Source organism: Sparus aurata, chromosome 4 (assembly GCF_900880675.1).
Source record: "Sparus aurata chromosome 4, fSpaAur1.1, whole genome shotgun sequence".
In the NCBI taxonomy this organism is placed as follows: Eukaryota; Metazoa; Chordata; class Actinopteri; order Spariformes; family Sparidae; genus Sparus; species Sparus aurata.
Genome location: NC_044190.1, coordinates 10,710,004 through 10,729,070, shown reverse-complemented (window position 1 = coordinate 10,729,070; position 19,067 = coordinate 10,710,004). Strand labels below are relative to the sequence as shown.

Below are 19,067 nucleotides of genomic sequence, written 5' to 3'. Positions count from 1 at the left end.
TACACCTGATACTTTGCATTGCGGGAAATCGTTGAGGTGTGTGAAGGAGGAGATAGTGTCACAAGCAGCCTCTAGATATCTGAAGACATGAGTCAAGATCCCAGAAGCCATGTAGAAGGAAGATGTAGCAAGACAAACACAGTGACTCAGTGCAGGGAGTTAGCTGCACACCAGAAACAGGGATGAGAGAGGATGATCCATGTATGACCTGTGGGTAGTGTGTGGGTTTAATGCAAGCTGAAAATGCTCCACTCCAAACATTTCATTTGAGCCTTATGCTAGAGGTGCATTTTATGATGTAGGGGAACATGGAGGTTTCAATAGTGATTGTTGTCATCTTAGATTTTACGGTACAATATAACACTGTATTCTTGATTTTTGTTTTTGTGAGATATCTCTATTGAAGGTTTGTGTCAGCAAATGGACTTTTAAGGCTGAACACCTTGATAGTTATCATTAAGGGAGGTACAACATTACTCAGTTGCCTTCCCCACCCATGTTTCCCACCCATGTTTCCCACTCATTCAATCAGAGGCTTTCCAGTAGAAGCCAGTTTACAGGTTACCGTCACCCACTTTTAAGAGTTCAGTGTCTGAACTTCTATGAGAACCTTCCTCCTTCCACCTCCTCCTGAGCTCCTTCCTGTGTGACATCGAATTTTGTCTCTCCAGACTAGATGACTTCTGTCAGGGACTGACTGTGTATTTGATGTGTCTGTAGCTCGTGCTAATGCTGTTTTAAGGTTCTCTGGGTAAGAGCAGGCCCTAAATACCTGAAATAAGACAGCCAATGATTGTTATTATCTCTATTATTGCACCACACCTTAACAAAGCACTCCATATCCCTTAGGCTGCAGCTGAATGCACAATGGGTTACCTGTCCTGCTGCCATTGGATGGTTTGTACGATTTTGGATGATGAGTATGTTATGAAAGATTTAAATTTACATTTAGGGCATTTAGCAGACACTTTTGTCCAAGGCAACTTGCAGTAATTCATACATACATTCATACACTGATGGCAGTGGCTGCCATGCAAGGTGCCCACCAGCACATCAGGAGCAGTTTGCCCAAGGACAATGCGACATGCAGACCAGGGGAATCGAACCGGCGACCTTCTTATAACACGACACTGGCTGCACCCCTGAGCGTGTTTTTGAACAAGGACTGAATATACAGAGCTCCTAGATTCTCAACTTTTCAGAGCCAAATTCTCTTTGTAGTTCATCCCTCATCCATTGACGTCAGGAGGGGAATTCTGAATAAAACAAAATTGATCCTTAGTGTCTGTCTTTCTAGGTGACTTTCATGAAGAGGAAGTTTGGTCTGATGAAGAAGGCCTATGAGTTGAGCGTTCTGTGTGACTGTGAAATTGCCCTCATCATCTTCAACAGCTCCAACAAGCTGTTCCAGTATGCCAGCACTGACATGGACAAAGTTCTTCTGAAATACACCGAGTACAACGAGCCACACGAGAGCAGAACCAACTCTGACATTGTAGAGGTGAGTGAAATGGTGATCTCCATCTGTAGATCAGGTAGTGATCTACAGACGGAGTGTTGGCATCAGGTAGCTTTGACATTCAAACTTATTTATGTACCGTCTGTGTTTTAGGGAAATGTGAACTTTCTTTTTCCTCTTTAATTTTAGTGGGTGGTGAAACCTGTGGTGCTGTTGCACAGAGTAATGTGAGAATGCCTGACAGTCTGTTTTGCATTCCCAAAATAGTGGAAAAGATATAATATTTGATGTTTTTTGTCATGTGATTGTTTGTCAAGGACATTTTTCCATCCACAGAGCAACATACAGAGAACCAACAAGAAGTAGAGAGTAAGATATACCTTGACAATGTAAAACATGACTCTTGGTTTTCCCATCAGAGTTGAAAATCCTTCAGTATTTCTTCTGAAGGCTCTGATTCTGTTTGCTTTCAGTTAGAGGATTGAGGAAGGAAATAATTGCAGTCTGATGTTTTCTTCATTTTAATGACTAAACATGCTGGGCTTGTGTGTTGAGTAGGTGAAAACACAAACATTAACACTGGAAATAACTGCAATGTGCAACATCTGCCATGTCAGTATATCTATTTTTGTCTACTCAGGAAGTGACATATGTCAAAATATTCGAGTGCTGACACAAAATGGACTGAGATTGTTATGGCTCAAATTTGCAGAAAATTGACAAACACTAAGTAGTGACTGCTGCAAGGTTTCCTACCATTGCAAATCATCTGTGTGACTGTTTATTATGAGCATTAATAAACAGCAATCGAGGCTGACCCGCTGGAGAAAGAGATGCTTTTGGTGATATGATACAGCTGCTTTGTGGGGGTCCTGCTGGCTTTGTCATCAGGGTGCTGACACTGGTGCTGTTGCATCATGGTCCCTGAGCAGCACTGTCCTGTCTCTAGCAGCATGTACTCACTGCTGCTGCCATTAAAAATGAATGGTCATCGTGACTCACGTTCTTTCTGTTTATGTAAGCTTCTAATGTGTGTTTGCCTTGCTGAGGGCCTGAATTTACTGCCTCCGCACGCACACACACACACACACACACACTCACTCACACACACACACTCACTCACACACACACACACACACACTCACTCACACACACACACACAGTGGTGCTTTACCAAATTAAACCAACTGAAAAGAAAAGGCTCAACTTCCAAAAGTAACTGTGTTTATTTTCCTTACAGAAGTTAAAATCAGTGTGTTCAAGTTTGTTTCAGGAGAGTTCAGGCATGTTTCCAGCTTTCTTTCCTCTTCTCACAGTGTCCATCTATCCATCCATTTTTTCCCTCTCTTTGTTGGGTCGAGATGGCAGCAGGCAAAGCAGGGTATTCTAGACATCCTTCTCCCCCAGCAGCGTTTTCCAGCTCCTTCTCTCTTAAAGCTTGGCATTTTGATTTATTTTTAGAGGATTTTTTGTTATATTTGTTGAAAGTCTCTTAACATCATGCGCTGACAAAATGAATTTCTGATGTCTGTGGCTCACACAGGCCCCTGATAAGCCCATCCAATGATTTAATTCAGCCTGAATGAACAGGAACATGATTGGGAAACAGTAAAGCTTCACTGAAGAGTACAACTGTTGAATGCTCATTTCATCCAATAGTAGTGGTAGAATCTGTTTATATGCATCATTAATAGTGACCATCATGATTCTAGATAGTGTAATCCTGTCTATTCTACATACACACCTGTGTAAGCTCTATATGCCATAGCCAGGCTTGATTTGCCTGTATTGCTCCCTTATTTGTTTTTTCCCGCAAATGTCACGCAGACTGCGAAGCTAGTTAAAACAACGCCTGAAAAGTGAGAGGTTGATCTTTACATATCGGTCGGACAATTTGCAACATTAAAGCGTAAAATTTGACTACTTGTAAAATTATACCCCAGTGGCTGCAACAGACTTTCCATGTCAGGATGGACCGGCGTAATGCTTCTTTGGATTCATTGTTGTTTCTGGATGGAGCATGTTTGCTGATGAGTATCTCTCTACCACAATTATACAAAGACACGTTCTTTGTCACACAGTGTGTTTATGAGTATTAACATACCCAGCACAGACTCTGTCTCTGTACTTAGTTTGATATTGTAAATATCCTTTAAAGTTGAAATGAGTTGAGATGAATTGAACTCTTTTTCAGCGCAGGATAAATACATTTTTGGGCATATTGTACAAACAGTAAATGGTCTGTTCCTATGGCATCACTGCACCATAGCTACTGTCGTGTTGTGTTCCAGAGAATTGTCATACTGTATAGCTTGAAAGTGTGTTCAGAGCATTGTTCAACCTTTTTAGTAAGCCCCCATAGAGTTAGCTGTCCACAATTTATGTTGTAAAGAAAAGAAATAATTCGATATTTGGGGAAATACGTTAAGTCACGTACTAGCTGCGAGTTAGATGAGAATATTAACACATATCTCATGTCTGTTTAGTCCCAGCCATAACTCCAGCACATAACTCCCATAAAACTATTAGAATCCGCAGGATGTAAAGTGTGAATGGGTTTTAGAGGTGCTGGAAGGTAGATTTTGTTACATTTTGGACAGAGTCAGGCTAGCTACTGTAGGCTGTACCCTTGTTCGAAGTTTTAATTTGTGCCAAGCTAAGCTAACAGGCTACTGGCTAGATTTGGCATCTTTTAAGACGCCTCTGGTAGCTATTTTTTCAAACAAGTACCTCTGAATAAAATTTAGGATTTTTTGGGCACTCCTGAATTCCTCTCCCTCAAGTAGAGTCACACATTTCTCCGTCAAAGTGCTCTACAGTGGCTTTATCTCTGGGCTGGTTGTATTCAGTCAATGGGGGAGAGCAGATTCGAAACTTAAATCTGCTATTAATGTATGTACTCAAGAAACATGTCAAACTGTTCCTTTCTGTCACTTTACCACATTCAACATTTGGCAGTACCCTTTGTGTTGTTAACTTTGTATTCCACTCATAAAGACAAAAATAGCAAGATGGACTTCCTAGCTTCCATGCAGGTAGGGGAAGCTGCTATGCTCAGCTAGCCATTGTTGGCACTGGTTCATGTTACTTCCTGCGCAGTGTTGTGATTTTTCCACATCATATAAAACGAGGAGTTAATTAGCACTAGCCAGCTTACTTTCATGATCCAAGTTGTTGTAATTACACATAAAGACACTGTCAAGACACACAGAAAAGAGTTATAACCTCAACACTCTGATCCAAATTCAGACATGAATTACAGTTCATAAATACTGATGTCATACCAAAGCTGAATATTTTTAGTTTTAGTTTGCTTCAAACTATAGATCTTTTTGTTACAATCTACACATCTGTTTCACTATGGAGGAGATATAAGTGTGATGTCATCCTAACATGAAGGTGGAAGCCAGGAAGACCAATTCTTTTTTTGAATGATGGTGGTTTGGCAGCTTAAAATACAAAACTCTGACTGGTCAGCGAATTTCACTGACAGATTACCTTTGTCATAATAATAAGACAGGTTTGTGTGCAGCAGAGTTTAATTTCAGCAAAAACAAGGCAACTGTCCAAGGTATGCAGTGCAGTAATTTCAGCCTGCAGGACCTAGAAATGAATGGGAACAGGAAAGGTAAACTACAATACACTGATAACTGACACTATGGCATACAGCCGAGCAGTTGATTTAGTTTTGTTCAAGTCAGGTGTGACAGGATGCTTCATAAAAAACTGGCCTTTGAAAGTATGTGAGCTGAAGCTGCCAGGGATGTGTCATATCACATCTCAAACACTGCCCTATTCTTAGCCTATAGGGCAATCTCCCAACTGGAAAAGACTCTCTCCAGGGAAAGAGGGGGCCTTATTTTATCTTTTTGAAGCAGCCCCAACAGCAACAAGACATCACCCTCACATGTTAAGATGCTTATCATAGCAGCTTGTGCCTGATGGTGACAACGATCCACATGCCTCTGGAGATCCACTAAAGCCGACTTTGACATTTGAGATGATAAGCAGACACACACCCTCAGATCCTCTAACAGACACTTTAAGATAGTCAGCAGTGCCCAGACATGATGTAGTGGTCTAAATCAGCGTCTGTGGAGCCACATATAGCCCGCTGCATCTTGGACCCAGTCCCACTAGACCCACCTCTCCTGGGTCTTCTCTGTGTCTCTCTGTGCCCTTAAACTGTCCACTGTCCATTCTCTGAAGACAGAACCCTCTTTCATAGCTGGAACTGTCACCCCATAAAGATAAACTGTAAAGCTACCAGAGAGTGGTGTGAACCATTAAAAGAAGGAGCTGGAGTGATCACATGATTGAATAGCTGTCAGTAAGGTCAAGCAGAGTTTACATCTGATTCAGAGAGTGATTGAAGAGTAACAAACTCCTGATCCTGAGCAAATGATAACGTTCCATTCATCATAATGTGGCTCATTTATCGTCACAGCATTAGTAATGACTGAAGAATGAGTCATTATACGTTGAATATGATTGCTTGAATGCTGCATTTTGCTCTGGAGTTGTGCCAACCTACTCTAATATTGTTTGATGTACTCACAGGGCTTACATGTACCTTGACCTAACTTGTATCAGACTTTCAGTTAATGTAACTTGTAAACTGTGATTGTTGCTCTTTTCCGTACACGCGACATCTTTTGCCCTCCTCTGTGGCTCTTCCTGAGGTTTCTTCCATTGTTTTTTTTTTACCCTGTTAAAAGGTTTTTTTTCCATCAACATGTGAAGTTTTTCCTCACTCGAATCGAGGGTCTAAGGACAGAGGATGTTGTTCACTGTACAGATTGTAAAGCCCATTGAGGCAATGTGATTGTGATTTTGGGCTATATAAATAAACTTGATTTGATTTTGATTTATACCTTGACATGCAGGTATTTTACAGGATCACACAGACTCATTCCTGTGATAGCAGGCGTGTGTGTGTTATCTTAATGCAGTTTGTATATCACAGTACCTCCTCACAGTACGTGTTTAAAAACTGATGCTTGATGCATTAATTTGATGTGGCAGGAGAAAGGCCTTCACTCTCACAGGACAATTGTGAGGAATTAGTAATTAATGTTAAACAGTACAGCCTTCTTTTAAATCACCAAATGCTCTTATCTCTAATGACATTGGCATATGAAAGCTAAAATTAATGTTCAGTATTTTTCCAAACTAATGTTGCTGATGATAGAGCTAAAGTTTGTTACAAGAATGTACTTTACCATGTGTCTGAATACACACACACACACACACACACACACACACACAAACACACACACAGGAAGGAAGCCCCAAATCCCATTACAGCTGCTAGTGGTGGAAAAGAAGGAAGATGGCAAAATAAGCAATAGAAATAATAAGGTAAAGGTGAAGTTGACATGTTTTGGAGAAAGGTGATTGTTGAGTCTCATTCCCAGGTTTTTAGTTACTCTACCCAGAGGCATCTGTATTTGACGAATTGGGAAGAAGTCTCAACAATCAACTACCTTTCCCCAGAAATTGCCAACTTCAATATCACACCTGAAAACCCAGAACTGTCAGTTAGCCAGTTTCTTCTTGGTCATCAGTCATTCCTCTCAATTCATCATTTGTTTGTTTTTTACCAGCGTATCTAAAGAAAAATGTCCAGCCACCTGTCATTTTGACTAATAACACATAATTGCTGGCACTGCTGCATTGTCTCTTACATGATATAGCATTGTGTGTCATCCCATAATTAGACAAAGTGGCAAACCTGTCAAACATAGGGTCATCAAACAAGCTGGAAATTTAAACTGGCATCTTCATGTTTACTGGAGTTTGGAAACAGTCAGTCATTGTGTTGAGCAGGAATTGAGCGTGTGATTTCTTAAGTGGTCACCAGTTGTTAAATTGCAGCTTCAGGCCTGTGGTGAAAATAGACTTGTGAGCGTGTGTTTAAAGCTCCTAGTAACTACCAGTGTCTGGGAATGTAGAGGACATGTGGTGGACAGACAGTCAGCTGGCTGCTTTGTTCGTCCGTCAGTCTGTCCTCTTCATGCCATGACGTGTAATATAATGAGGAGCAGAGATGAGATGATGGATACCAGAGAAGTGATGTCATCATCCAGGCTCACATGATGTCGGTATGATCTGATTCTTCACAATGACTCCTTTCCAGGTCCAGGTGCTGTAAATTAACATCCATCAATTCATCTGTCCATGATCTAAACACATTATCTAAAGCTAGTCTTTCTAAACCACCTGAACAATGCCAAGTCTTCACTTACCATCATTATAATTTATAATGGGAGTTATGTTTTTTATTATATATGATGTATTTGACAGTGTGTTCTGGGATGCATTCGACAGATGCCAGATTATCCTGACACCAAAAACACCCAACCAAATTAAAAGTTGTTTCAGTCTTGATATAAGATATCTGCCTGCTCCAGTCCAATGTGTTTAAAAGGCTTGTGTGAATATAGATGAGTAAGTCAGTGATGTGGACCCGTGTGTCTCTGGAGGAAGACTACTGTTAATCTCATCACTACTCAGACCAGTTTACTGTCTGTCACGCTACTTCACCGCTCATAAAGAGAAACAAACTGTCAGACACTCAAGAACAGAATAATGCACGCTCTGTATAGACAGATGATATTTGGCTAAAGCATGAATGCAGCGGCTAGGCTGCCTTTCATGCAAAACATGAATGCATTTCTCAAAGTAGAATTATTAAACATTGAGTTAGTCAGTGGAGTCGTTCACAAATATTGAATTGGACTATCCTCAGATCAGTATCTCCCAGAGAATAATCTGCTAGATGGTTTAGTGTCTTGCTTAAAAACCCTGTTTAGACGTAACGTGATTGTAAGTCTGACCTCATGTAGTTTAAGGTCTCTTTATTACTGTGTTGGTACAGTTAACCAGAGAGGGGATTGACTCCTAGACTCAGAGTAAACTGAGAAAGCAAGCCTTACATTTTACAGATGTTTTGTTAGAATAAGGTACAAACTGAAAACTTGCTGTTTCAGTCTTTTGTTCTGTGACTGTTTTTTCAATTAATTTTCTAGAGAGACATTCAGATATTTAAAAGCTTAAAACATTTGAATTAAACCAATAATAGGCACATGTAAAACCAATCGAAAAACAAAACAACTCCAATGAACGGATGGAAACGACTTACAAACAATTAATTAATTAATTTAAAAAAGTAGAAAAGCATAAATGATATGTAATAAACTAAACACTAACGCCTTCTTTGATGTTTATGCAAAGAGATTAATGCATTAGATGCAAAGTGCAGTGTGTTTTTCTTAATCTTCCTCGCTTGTGTTCAGAATAAGTGTAAAGGACTCACCGGGACAGACTTGCAGAAATGTAAATATGGCCTCAGTGTTGGGGAAGTGTCTGTATACTGTGAACCTCTTCAAATCAGATCTGGTCTCTGGTCTTGTCAGTTGTTGGCTGTCCTTCCTGCTCTTAAACCATATATTAGATAGTGAGCAACCAGAACCATACACATCCTGTGTTCTGCTATACCTCAGCCTGTGACATGGAAAATGTTATTATTAATGTGTTTAAGGTTAAACTCATCAGTCTCAGCTGGACTATTTTTACATTTTAAAGAACTTATGCTATTTTGTTGCTTTGATGTTTGTTCATTTTATTTTATCTGTATTTGTGTCTGGTTTCTGGACTTGTGTGTTTTGAAGCTGGGTGTGCTGTAATAGTTTTTTTTATATTTTAGACTTTGTGGTCTTTTTTCATCAAAAACAATTTCTAAAAATTGGCTCTCTAAACTTAATGCTGTGTTTATTTCACCTACAGGCCCTGAACAAGAAGGAGCACAGAGGCTGCGACAGCCCTGATGCTGATTCCTCCTACGTCCTCACCCCCAATACTGAGGAGAAGTACAAGAAAATCAATGAGGAGTTTGACAACATGATGAAGAGTCATAAAATTGTAAGTTGCATTGTAGACAATTGCACCGTAATTCTTCACATGAAGACAGTTACACCAATACCCAATGTGCAATTAAATTGCCAAATAAAGGCCTTATTTTATAATGTATTTAGTGTGTCAAAAGACTCTAACCCATTGGATTTTCCCAGCCACATTTGCTCAGCAGGGACTGGAACAAAAAGTTGCCCAGCATTGTTATTTCTTTGGCATCCTCCCTACTGGCTCTGAAATCATATTGTTTGGGATTTTTCTTCCCTGCATTTTTGCTTCTGTGGCCCAACATGTGTGGCTCAGTCAGTCAGTTGATGATCATATGTTTTGTTGAGGTACCTGTTTAGACAAACACGGACAGAAGAACACAACAGGGCAAACAAAAAGACAAAAATTATTATAGATATTGTATTCTGGTATTCATCAATCTCTATCTGTCACTTTCTCTCCAGTCCACAGGCCTTCCACAGCAGAACTTCATGCATGTTGCACCAGGCGGTATGTCGTACAGCTCCGGTGCAGGAGGAGGAGGAGCGACATCACAAGCTCTAGCTGCAGCCACAGCAGCTCTGGCCGACAGTGGGATCCTCTCCTCACCTCACACACACCTTCACAGAAACATAAACTCTCCTCAAAGATCTACCAGCACTGGAAACACAGGTGTGTCCACGTGTGTGTGTTCCAGGGGGAAAGCTGATAGAAATCTTTTTTGTCTAGCTCTTTGATAACAGTCAGTGAAACACAACACCTTGTGCTTGTAAATGTAGAGATTCACCTTTTGTATATATGGAACTTAAAATTATGGGAGGAACAGCAACTGTGTCACAAAAACAAGCAAATAGGAGAAAACAAAAACCAGCAAAACCAGTGACGTCTGCTACATGTCAGTGGCCACAGAACAAAAACTGGTTGAAAAACAAGTCAAAAACAATCTGTATGTATGTTTCTATTTTTTTGTGTTTATCCTCAGGTGGCCTGCAGGGCAGTTCTGATCTGGCTCTACAAAATGGGTCTGGACCAGTCGGTATGTATCTCTCAGGAGTCACACAAACACACTCTGACAGATCCTCTTGTTCTAAAGGCCAAAACTTAACCTTTGAGCCGCAACATCACCATAAGTAAATAAATGTGTAATTCAAATGAATGTAAACTTAACACAATTATTCATAGAGAAATTGTTATTCGAGAGTTCAAATAAGGTTAATATTTTTTTTTGAAGAAGAATAAACCACATGTAGTAATGATATGTATCCTCTCCCAAAAAAAAAAACAAGAAGTAGTCTCACTTTTTTTGATGGCTTATCTTCATTTTTCAATTTTTACAAGCCAGAAGAAGTGAGTGGTTATTGAAAAGTTTTAATCAGAAAAGGCCAAAAAAGAGAGTAAACTGAAGACAATTCTATGTTTGCCTCTTTCATGTCCTTATAATCAGCTCAGCTCTCACATTTATTTTGTGACCCCTTGTGGGAACCATATTCCAGGTTGGAAAACCATCTCTGCAAACTGTCCTCCTTGCAGACTATCCTCCCTGTCAGCTTCGTGCTTTCCTTCCCAGAACAGGATGTCTCAGATGAACATTGCCATTATGTAATGTCAAGAGCAAGAAAAGATCAATTATTCATTATTATCTCTTGTATAATATATAGCTGTACTTTCTCCACTCTAACCTCATAACCTCCCCCCTGTTTTTAACACACGTTCCAAATCTTCAGATACTTCTGCATTCAGGTACGTTGTGCTTTCCACTGAAAAGGAAAGTCTGTAAAAGGCTCTCAGAATATCCCTGGCAAAATGTTTATTTGACAAGATGGCACATATGGGACTCTCGGTCCATGTAGGACACCTGATGTTCGTCAGCAGTCAGTCGACCGGCCTGTCAGCTCTTAGGGGGAAGTTAGGATTTCCATAAGATCAGATCTCAAATATCTTTGTATTTCTACATTTCTGTGTTCAGTGAACGGTTATGTGGGCTCACCTGGTGGAGGCAGCTTGGGGAAGATCATACCGCCCAAGTCTCCTCCTCTTCCACCTCCTGGGAACAGCCTGGTCCCCAACAGCCGAAAGACAGACCTCCGAGTGGTCGTGCCTCAGTCCAAAGGAATGATGCAAGCACTTGTAAGTTTGTGTGTGTGGTAAAGAACAACATGAGAAGAAACTGGCAGATGCACAGCCACTGCCTAAGAACAAGCTTCTGAAATTGTTTAGGTCTCCAACTAACAATTATTTTCATTTTAAATTAATCTTTTGATTATTTTCTCGATTAATTGATCAGTTGTTTGGTCGATAAAATATCAGAAAAGGGTGAAAAATGTCAATTATTGTTTCCCAAAGCCAAAGATGACGTCCTTAAATATCCACAGCCTGAAGTTTTTTTTTTTTTTTCGTCATATAGGAGTAAAAGAACAAGAAATTATTTAAATGTTTTACTTAGAAAATTCTAAAAAAAAACAATTAACTGATTTTTTCAAAAAAGTTGCTATATAATAGTTGATTATTAATAGATGAATCATTGCAGCTCTAAAATTCTTATTTTTACATTTTTGCACTTCTTAGCTGCTTTTGCACGACACAAAAGGCCATATAGCTTTCGATGCCTGACTTTATTAGGAACCAGAGCAGACAAGTTCAGGGTAAATAGATGATGCAGCTTATCACAGAGTTGGTCAGCAGTTTTTCAGAACAATTTGTTTGACACCATCTGGGCCAGATGGTTGGTGAGTTTGCAATCCTTGAAATCCATGAAATCCTTGTTCCTTTGAAGAGGAGGAGACTCACACACACATCAATACTTGCAAAGAATGGCTTTTCTAACTAAAGAATTGTCTTCCTGGCATGGATTATCAATGACATAACCAGCATTTCTCTTCATGCACTGTTATGTTTTTAATGTAAACTAAGATTTTTGTTTACGCTCATTGTTTCTCACAACAATGCACTGTGTGCATCTTTAAGGCCTTACAAACAAATTGAATGCATTTCATATGTGTGTATGAAAGTTTGAGCACATTCCTACCATAATAATAACAAACTGACAATATGTGTGTCAAAAGCCAGTGTCCGTGTGTTATAAGACAGGATCTAACAAGAGAGAGACCTGCCCATGAAATGGTTGCACTAGTTGCTGAGAATCTCCTCTAGAAACCATCACTGTGATGCTTATATTCAATTTATTTTATCAGTCAACAATTCTGCCCTGCCAAAAAAGGCTTGCTTTCCTGCTCTCTTTCCTCTAATTTGAGTAATTATGTATAATGTGTTGTTATGAAGGAAACACTTAATCACAACAATAACAAAACAACATGATAACTGATGTTGCTTAATATAATGCTCACAGCACTGGAGTGGAATCTCTTCTAACCATTAACACAAAAGAGATCTTCTATTTTTATGACTCTAGCTGTGGCATTTAAAAAAAGTGTCTTGTTAGACTGTGAAGCCAGCAAAGGTTGAGGTCACCACTGGTAATCACAGGGATGTCTTGTGTCTTTTATACTGTGGAAGACTTCCATGTGAAGTACCTCGAGGCCTTTAGCTAAGTCAAGTAGGTTCTCTGTAGAAGCTCAAGTCAGATTTAGGCACAGCATCACTATAACTCAAATGCAGAAATATGCTGTAACATACTACTCACATCTCAAATTTTGGCACAAGTAGGACCCCCGGCAAGTGAACAGTATGAGAGGTTTGGGTGATTAGATGCATGATAACAGAGATTGTGGTTTGGCGAAGTGACTCCGTGCTCAGCAGAGTGTAGAGGGAGTCTTCAGAGCTTTTCCAGTCTGTCTTTCCTTCAGATTGTACAGTCAGCATCTGTGCTGGGTAACTCAAGTTATTGATTTGCTCTGCTCTCTTGCTGTTGCTCTCCCCGCCAACACTATGCTGTATAACGATGATATAACGAGTAGCAAACAATGGAAACTGAGGCGTTTTCCCCCATGTTTTTAATGGTGACCAGGCGGCTGCACTATTCAGCTGTTTTGGGACCCAGTAGATTTTGTAGTGTTCCATTTAAATAAAGGTTAACGTTACATATTGCTCTTGTTATAGACACACATGTGGAAGTGCAGCCATCGAGGAAATGTTGTTTAATTATTTTGGATATTATTCCAAAGTATTCCAAAAAACAACAACAAAAACCCTAATTTACAGTTTTCTGTGAATAAGGAGAGGATTTTCTGACTATATTGAGAATTTGCAGACAAGTTAGAAATGAACTACATATTGAAAGCACTTTATGCCAAATGACAGGTGATCCTGTAGAAGTCAGCACTGCTTCTGCAGAAATGAGTTCATCACTATAATGCCCCACTAGTCTAGTCAATCTGAGATGTTTTTTTCCCTCGTTGAACATTGGAGACCAGAAAATCAGCAGGTGAAGGATGTTCAGTTAAAAGTTCCTGACATGGTATTTGCTGATTACTGGATGACACTTTTTGTCGTTATGTTTGCAGTTTGCAGTTCACATGTTCTTGTTCAGTGGTCTGAGCGTAAAATGCCAGCTTTTGTGTGTTGACAGTGGCATGCAGCTGAAGCATGCAACAAAACCATAAGCAATAGAATGTTGATATTTCCACCATGTTTAAACCAGCAGATGGTAGCTGCCCAGATGACGACATGTTTCTGCTTTTCACTCACTACAGCAATAGATGTTGAGTCGTGGTCAGACAGCAACTCATCCGTTTGATTACTTATAAACTGCCTTTCACTTCCTCCTCTGTGCATGTGTGTGCATCTGAGTGTGCGCTGTGAGATTTGGACAAACAGCCAAAAACAGCTCTTTGAGATTGCAGATTTTTTTAATTTTGGTCATTTAGTTTCTTTAAAGAAATATCAATGAAGAACTGAGCAGGTCTGCTTTTCTCTGTTGGCTGCAACTCAGTACAGATAACACAGGAAAAGAGGAAGGAAACACTATGCGATGTTAGTGCTGATGACATTTTAGCTCCTGGCCTGGATTGGTTGGTTAACCCAACGTCTGCATGAGTCTTTGTGTCTTTTGTGTGTGTGTGGGTGTGTGTAAGTGTGTGTGCACATTTAGCATTGGATGACTTCATTCAGGGTGATGTCATTGCTGACAATATCAAGCTGGAATGCCAACACCCAGAGAGGAACAACACCAAACATTTAATTACTGTTAGAATTGTGTCAAGTTACAGAGTTTTGATTACCAGGCAGATATAAAGTGTGCCAAACAAACTGGAAGAATTATTGGCCTGCTGGTTTTAAGTGGTTTTCTAATTAATTGTTAAAACTGTCACTCATGTCAACTGGCACGTAGGTTGTAGCAGTAGGCCTGATTGTGCAAGACTGCTGCCAGTTTAAGTGCAAGACACTAAAATCTCACAAACTACTTTAATTTCAAGAATTGTTTTACAAACTTGGCCTTCAATGTTTTGAAATACTGACCGATGATTGATCTTTGCTTTAAAAAGGTATTAACACATTAACACATGTTGTTGAGAGATGAACTGAAGACACTGACACTGACTTTCAAACATCCATCAACTGTTAAGTGTTTTCAAGAGACAATTTGTGCTCTCTGTTGAAATACTCCATGGAAACGTATATTTATACTGACACCATGTGGTTGAAATGGGGCATCACAAGTTATGTTCAGGTGTCCAGTATGACTGGTCTGAGGATTTAGGACAGGTTGTTTGGAGGCCCAACCATGGGGTCACTGCTTTGGAATAGTTTTAGAAAGGAAAAGACTTGAGTTCCAGATTGAGAAGCTTCTTAATTTCACAGATTATTCACTGCTTGTATTTCTCTGTGCGGGCTTCCAGAGAAATAACAAGCACAGAAAACAAGCACAGAAAACCAACAAATGGGATGGATTTAGATGAAAATTTAAAGAATGAACTAAAGAATGACTGTATATGTTTTTATTTCTTTTCAGAGTAACCAGAGGCTGAGCAGCAGTCAGTCCAGCCAGCCTCTGTCCACCCCAGTGGTCTCCATCACCACACCCAGTCTGCCTCACCAGAGTCTGGTCTACTCCGCCTACAATAACGGTACCTGATGATTATTTGGGTTCGTCCTGCAGCGCTGTCATTAGCATAATCCTTGAGGAACCAATATGGCTAAAATAGACAGTGAAATGTTCCTTTTTTGCAGCATTGATGGACATTTTGTGTGCGAAAGGCTATATCTGATCTATATATGTTTTGAAATAATACACAGATGTAGAAGATATAAAAAGGATCATCAGTATCTATAAATCTGATTATTTTCATCCAAAATGATCACCCAATGCCAATATTTATGCATCCTCAGACCAGCATTCTGGGGTATGTGAGCAAAGAAGAAGCTTTATAGCATGATATTGAAGTTGACTCCATGTCCCAGTCTAATGCTTTTTGTGTGCTATGATGTCATCTCTCTTCGTCAGATTACTCCCTGAACAGTGCAGAGCTGTCGGGCTTCAGCTCCCCTGCAGGCTCCTCCTTGGGCTCCATGACAGCATGGCAGCAACACCAGCTGAGCTCACTTGGGTAAATATCTGACTTTCCTAACTTATTTGTCTTCATGAGTGATCACAGGTTTTACCATTGTTCATTTTTTGTAGTTAACATATTTATGTACGCTACTTTAAAAAGCACCTGAGATGTAGAGTGTACGGAACAGGGGGGTTTTTCAGAATTGGTAATATTTCGTTTTAATTACCATAAAGAACGAAGTAAATAAACAACTTGACAGTGTAGGATTAAGTGGCAGATTGGACCAACTGAATACCCCTTATTTCACCTTCCCCTACAGTGGTCGCTAAAAGCAAAAACCCAAAAGCCGTCACTAGAACCATTGTTTGGTTTGTCTGTTCTGGGCTACTGTAGAAACATTGCAGGGCAACATTGCAGACTTTGTGGAGGAGGACCTGTAGACTGTTGGACTCTGTGGATCTAAAAGGCTAAAAAATAATGAAAACACAATCATTCTTAGTTTCAGGTGATTATACACTAATGAAACCATGATTATGAAGGTAATTTCCACTAAATGTATTATTAAATCTCTAAAATAGATCATGCTTTATGATCTCATTATACAGTGTGTTTTATATTTAAAATGTGAGTTTGACTCATAATTTCTCCAATAAATTAATTGGATTAAAAAGTCCAATATGTGCCTTTTAATGGTATAAACTTGGAATCATAAAGTATCATAAAATGAAAAAGCTCAGGTAAAGTACAAGTAGCTGAAATAAGTACTTTATATCAGTACTTGAGTAAATGTACTTTTACTCTACCACAGGACAGGTTTCAGTATTAGCCAACCACAGAGAAACCATCTTCTCTGTGTGCGGACCTGTTAAGTTTCACCACTAGGTGGCGCCTTCACTCCACAGTCAAAGACCGTAAACACTCTCCTGCTCTGACTCTTTCTCTGTAGGTCAGCCAATCTCTCCATCAACACTAACCACAACATCAACATCAAAGCTGAGCCAATCTCCCCGCCCCGTGACCACCTCAGCCAATCAGGATACATAACCCAGGCTCATGCCCCTCCTCCTCCTCACCATCACTCCTCCACCTCCTCATCCATCAGAGTAGAGATGGGGAGGTCCCCTGCAGACAGCATCAGCTCCTCCTGCAGCTCCCACGAGGGTGGCAGCGACCGGGAGGAGCAGCAGCGGCCGGACTTCCATCTGCTCCCCGTGACTCGGTCAGAGAGTCCAACGGTCAAACGAATGCGAATGGACAGCTGGGTGACATAAAGCCCGCGGTCACATGATGACACGATACCAGGGCAAACACAGGAAGGACACTGTTATGCAAATGAAATGTTTTATTGATGTGTTATTTTTAATTAAGATACTTCTAGTTGTTTTATTTGTTGGTCAGACTTTTGAAAAAGGGTTGAAAATCAGTCAGATTCATCTCATCACCCTTCAGACAATCTTCAGTGGTACTTAAACACAACACGCCATCCTTTCAAAATATGCCTCCAAACTATGAATGAAGTGGAGGCAGTTGAGGATGTAGAACAGATGGCTGTTGACGATCTTCAGTGGTACTTAAACACAACACGCCATCCTTTCAAAATATGTATCATGTAAACATAACAGACTGAAAATGTGGGTCCAATTGCAGTACAATCTGTCATGTTCTTACCCAGTGGGATGTAGTACAGTGCACAGCAGAATGAAAAGGTGATATGAATGTTGTCTGTCAGTTTTCTGTCTTCATGATTCGGTTAGTACAGATGTGTACAGATGTGAAGTGCTTCTGCATGTCTCCCACTGGGTGTCACCCATTTCATTTCTGATCTTCTCAGGGTTTGAAACATTGAATGAGTCCAACATGAAAGCAATACTCCCTCCACATCATCCCTGCCCTTCCTCTTTAGAAAAACACTTATTTATATCAGCCAAAGCAGTATGCTGTTCTTATGTTGTTTGTGTGTGTTTTTATATTGTGCACAGAATATGACAATATTTCATCAAGATTTCAAACTGAAAGCCATGGACACTTGTTCTGTATGTACTACAGAAGTATGTCGTTAATGTTTTGTATATACTATCTTTAATATATATCACTTTTGGTGTAACTATATATTGTTGATCTGTTGTATCTGCCTGGGTAAAACATGACACCTCCACCAGATTTAACAGAAGGATATTTTTGTGGATGATTACCAGAATTGCAAAGCACTATACTATCTGTTTTGTGAAGGACGCTTTGTTGCACAGTCTTAAAACCAGGTCTTTTAAAATATGAAAACATTGAGCCTTTCAGAAATTAAGACAAAGCTGCTGATAGAGATGAAAAGGAATTCTGATTTTGCTTGATATCCCCAGCAGGGATAAATCTGGTCAAACTGATTAGGAAGAGAATCGAGGGGCTCATGTGGGATGAGATGAAATCTGCTTTATAAAGTGCATAGGGAAACTCACATACGGTTACATTACCTACAGAAAAATACACACCTGATAACTACAAATGTTGTACTTATATTGTGTGTGTGGTTGTGCGTTTGTACATCAGGTTACTTCCTCTAGTGTGTGTTTGAAGGCACAATGAAGGAATTAGATTTCAGGAAGCTGACAGGCAATGAAATTTTAACAGAAGTTACCCTGTTGAATATTTACAAGGTTAGAAGGTATATTCTTCTGAGTTACTGCATTTTTTTAATTATTAAAAACTGTACTCATAAATCTTAGCCTACCACAGATAACGATGTATAAATACACACAAGACTGATTGCAGGTCAGTGAATCAGTTTAAATTTGAAGAGTTTTTGAGTGAAAGGTTGAAGAAAGTAGGTCTTATGAGGCTGGTGATGGGAATTTACTCAACGGTTGTGTTACTGAGCTGAGAAATGACTCGTGGAGAAAATGAAACATGTGGTGACGGATGCAAAAGCTGCAAGGTAACCACAGGGGTTCCACTGAGTGATTCAGTAGCGTGGAGGGGAAACATATCAGTTGGGGTCTTAAAAGCAAAGAAACTAAAGAGTTTGCACGCCGTTTAAAGAAGAAAGAAAACATGTTGGGATTATACACTGTCATCAGAATAATCCAAAAGCAATGTTGCATTTGAATGATACCAGCCTCATAAAAAATGTCTTGTATCTGGATATGACAGATGCATAAGTAAGATACAGTAACGGTCAAAACACAACTGCAAGTGACGTCATGGTGTTTGGTTCATGGGAATGTTGGAATGAGACAGGAAATGGAAAAAAACAAAATTGTTAACAG

The 19,067-nt window shown here is 39.8% G+C and overlaps 1 protein-coding gene across 2 annotated transcripts in view; it reads left to right on the top strand.

Moving 5' to 3' along the window:
• LOC115580894 (myocyte-specific enhancer factor 2A-like) overlaps positions 1 to 18,307 on the top strand; it is a 44,201-nt gene extending 25,894 nt beyond the window's left edge. Inside the window, exons 4-11 of one of the 2 annotated variants that reach the window (XM_030415625.1) lie at positions 1,298 to 1,501; positions 9,248 to 9,382; positions 9,826 to 10,033; positions 10,344 to 10,397; positions 11,328 to 11,488; positions 15,270 to 15,384; positions 15,762 to 15,864; positions 16,757 to 18,307. In XM_030415625.1, coding sequence (XP_030271485.1) covers positions 1,298 to 1,501; positions 9,248 to 9,382; positions 9,826 to 10,033; positions 10,344 to 10,397; positions 11,328 to 11,488; positions 15,270 to 15,384; positions 15,762 to 15,864; positions 16,757 to 17,081 — 1,305 coding nt within the window. In that variant the 3' untranslated portion in view covers positions 17,082 to 18,307. The remainder of the gene's footprint in view (positions 1 to 1,297; positions 1,502 to 9,247; positions 9,383 to 9,825; positions 10,034 to 10,343; positions 10,398 to 11,327; positions 11,489 to 15,269; positions 15,385 to 15,761; positions 15,865 to 16,756) is intronic. The other variant, XM_030415626.1, reaches the window with a different exon arrangement.
• The last annotated feature ends 760 nt before the right edge of the window (positions 18,308 to 19,067 follow it).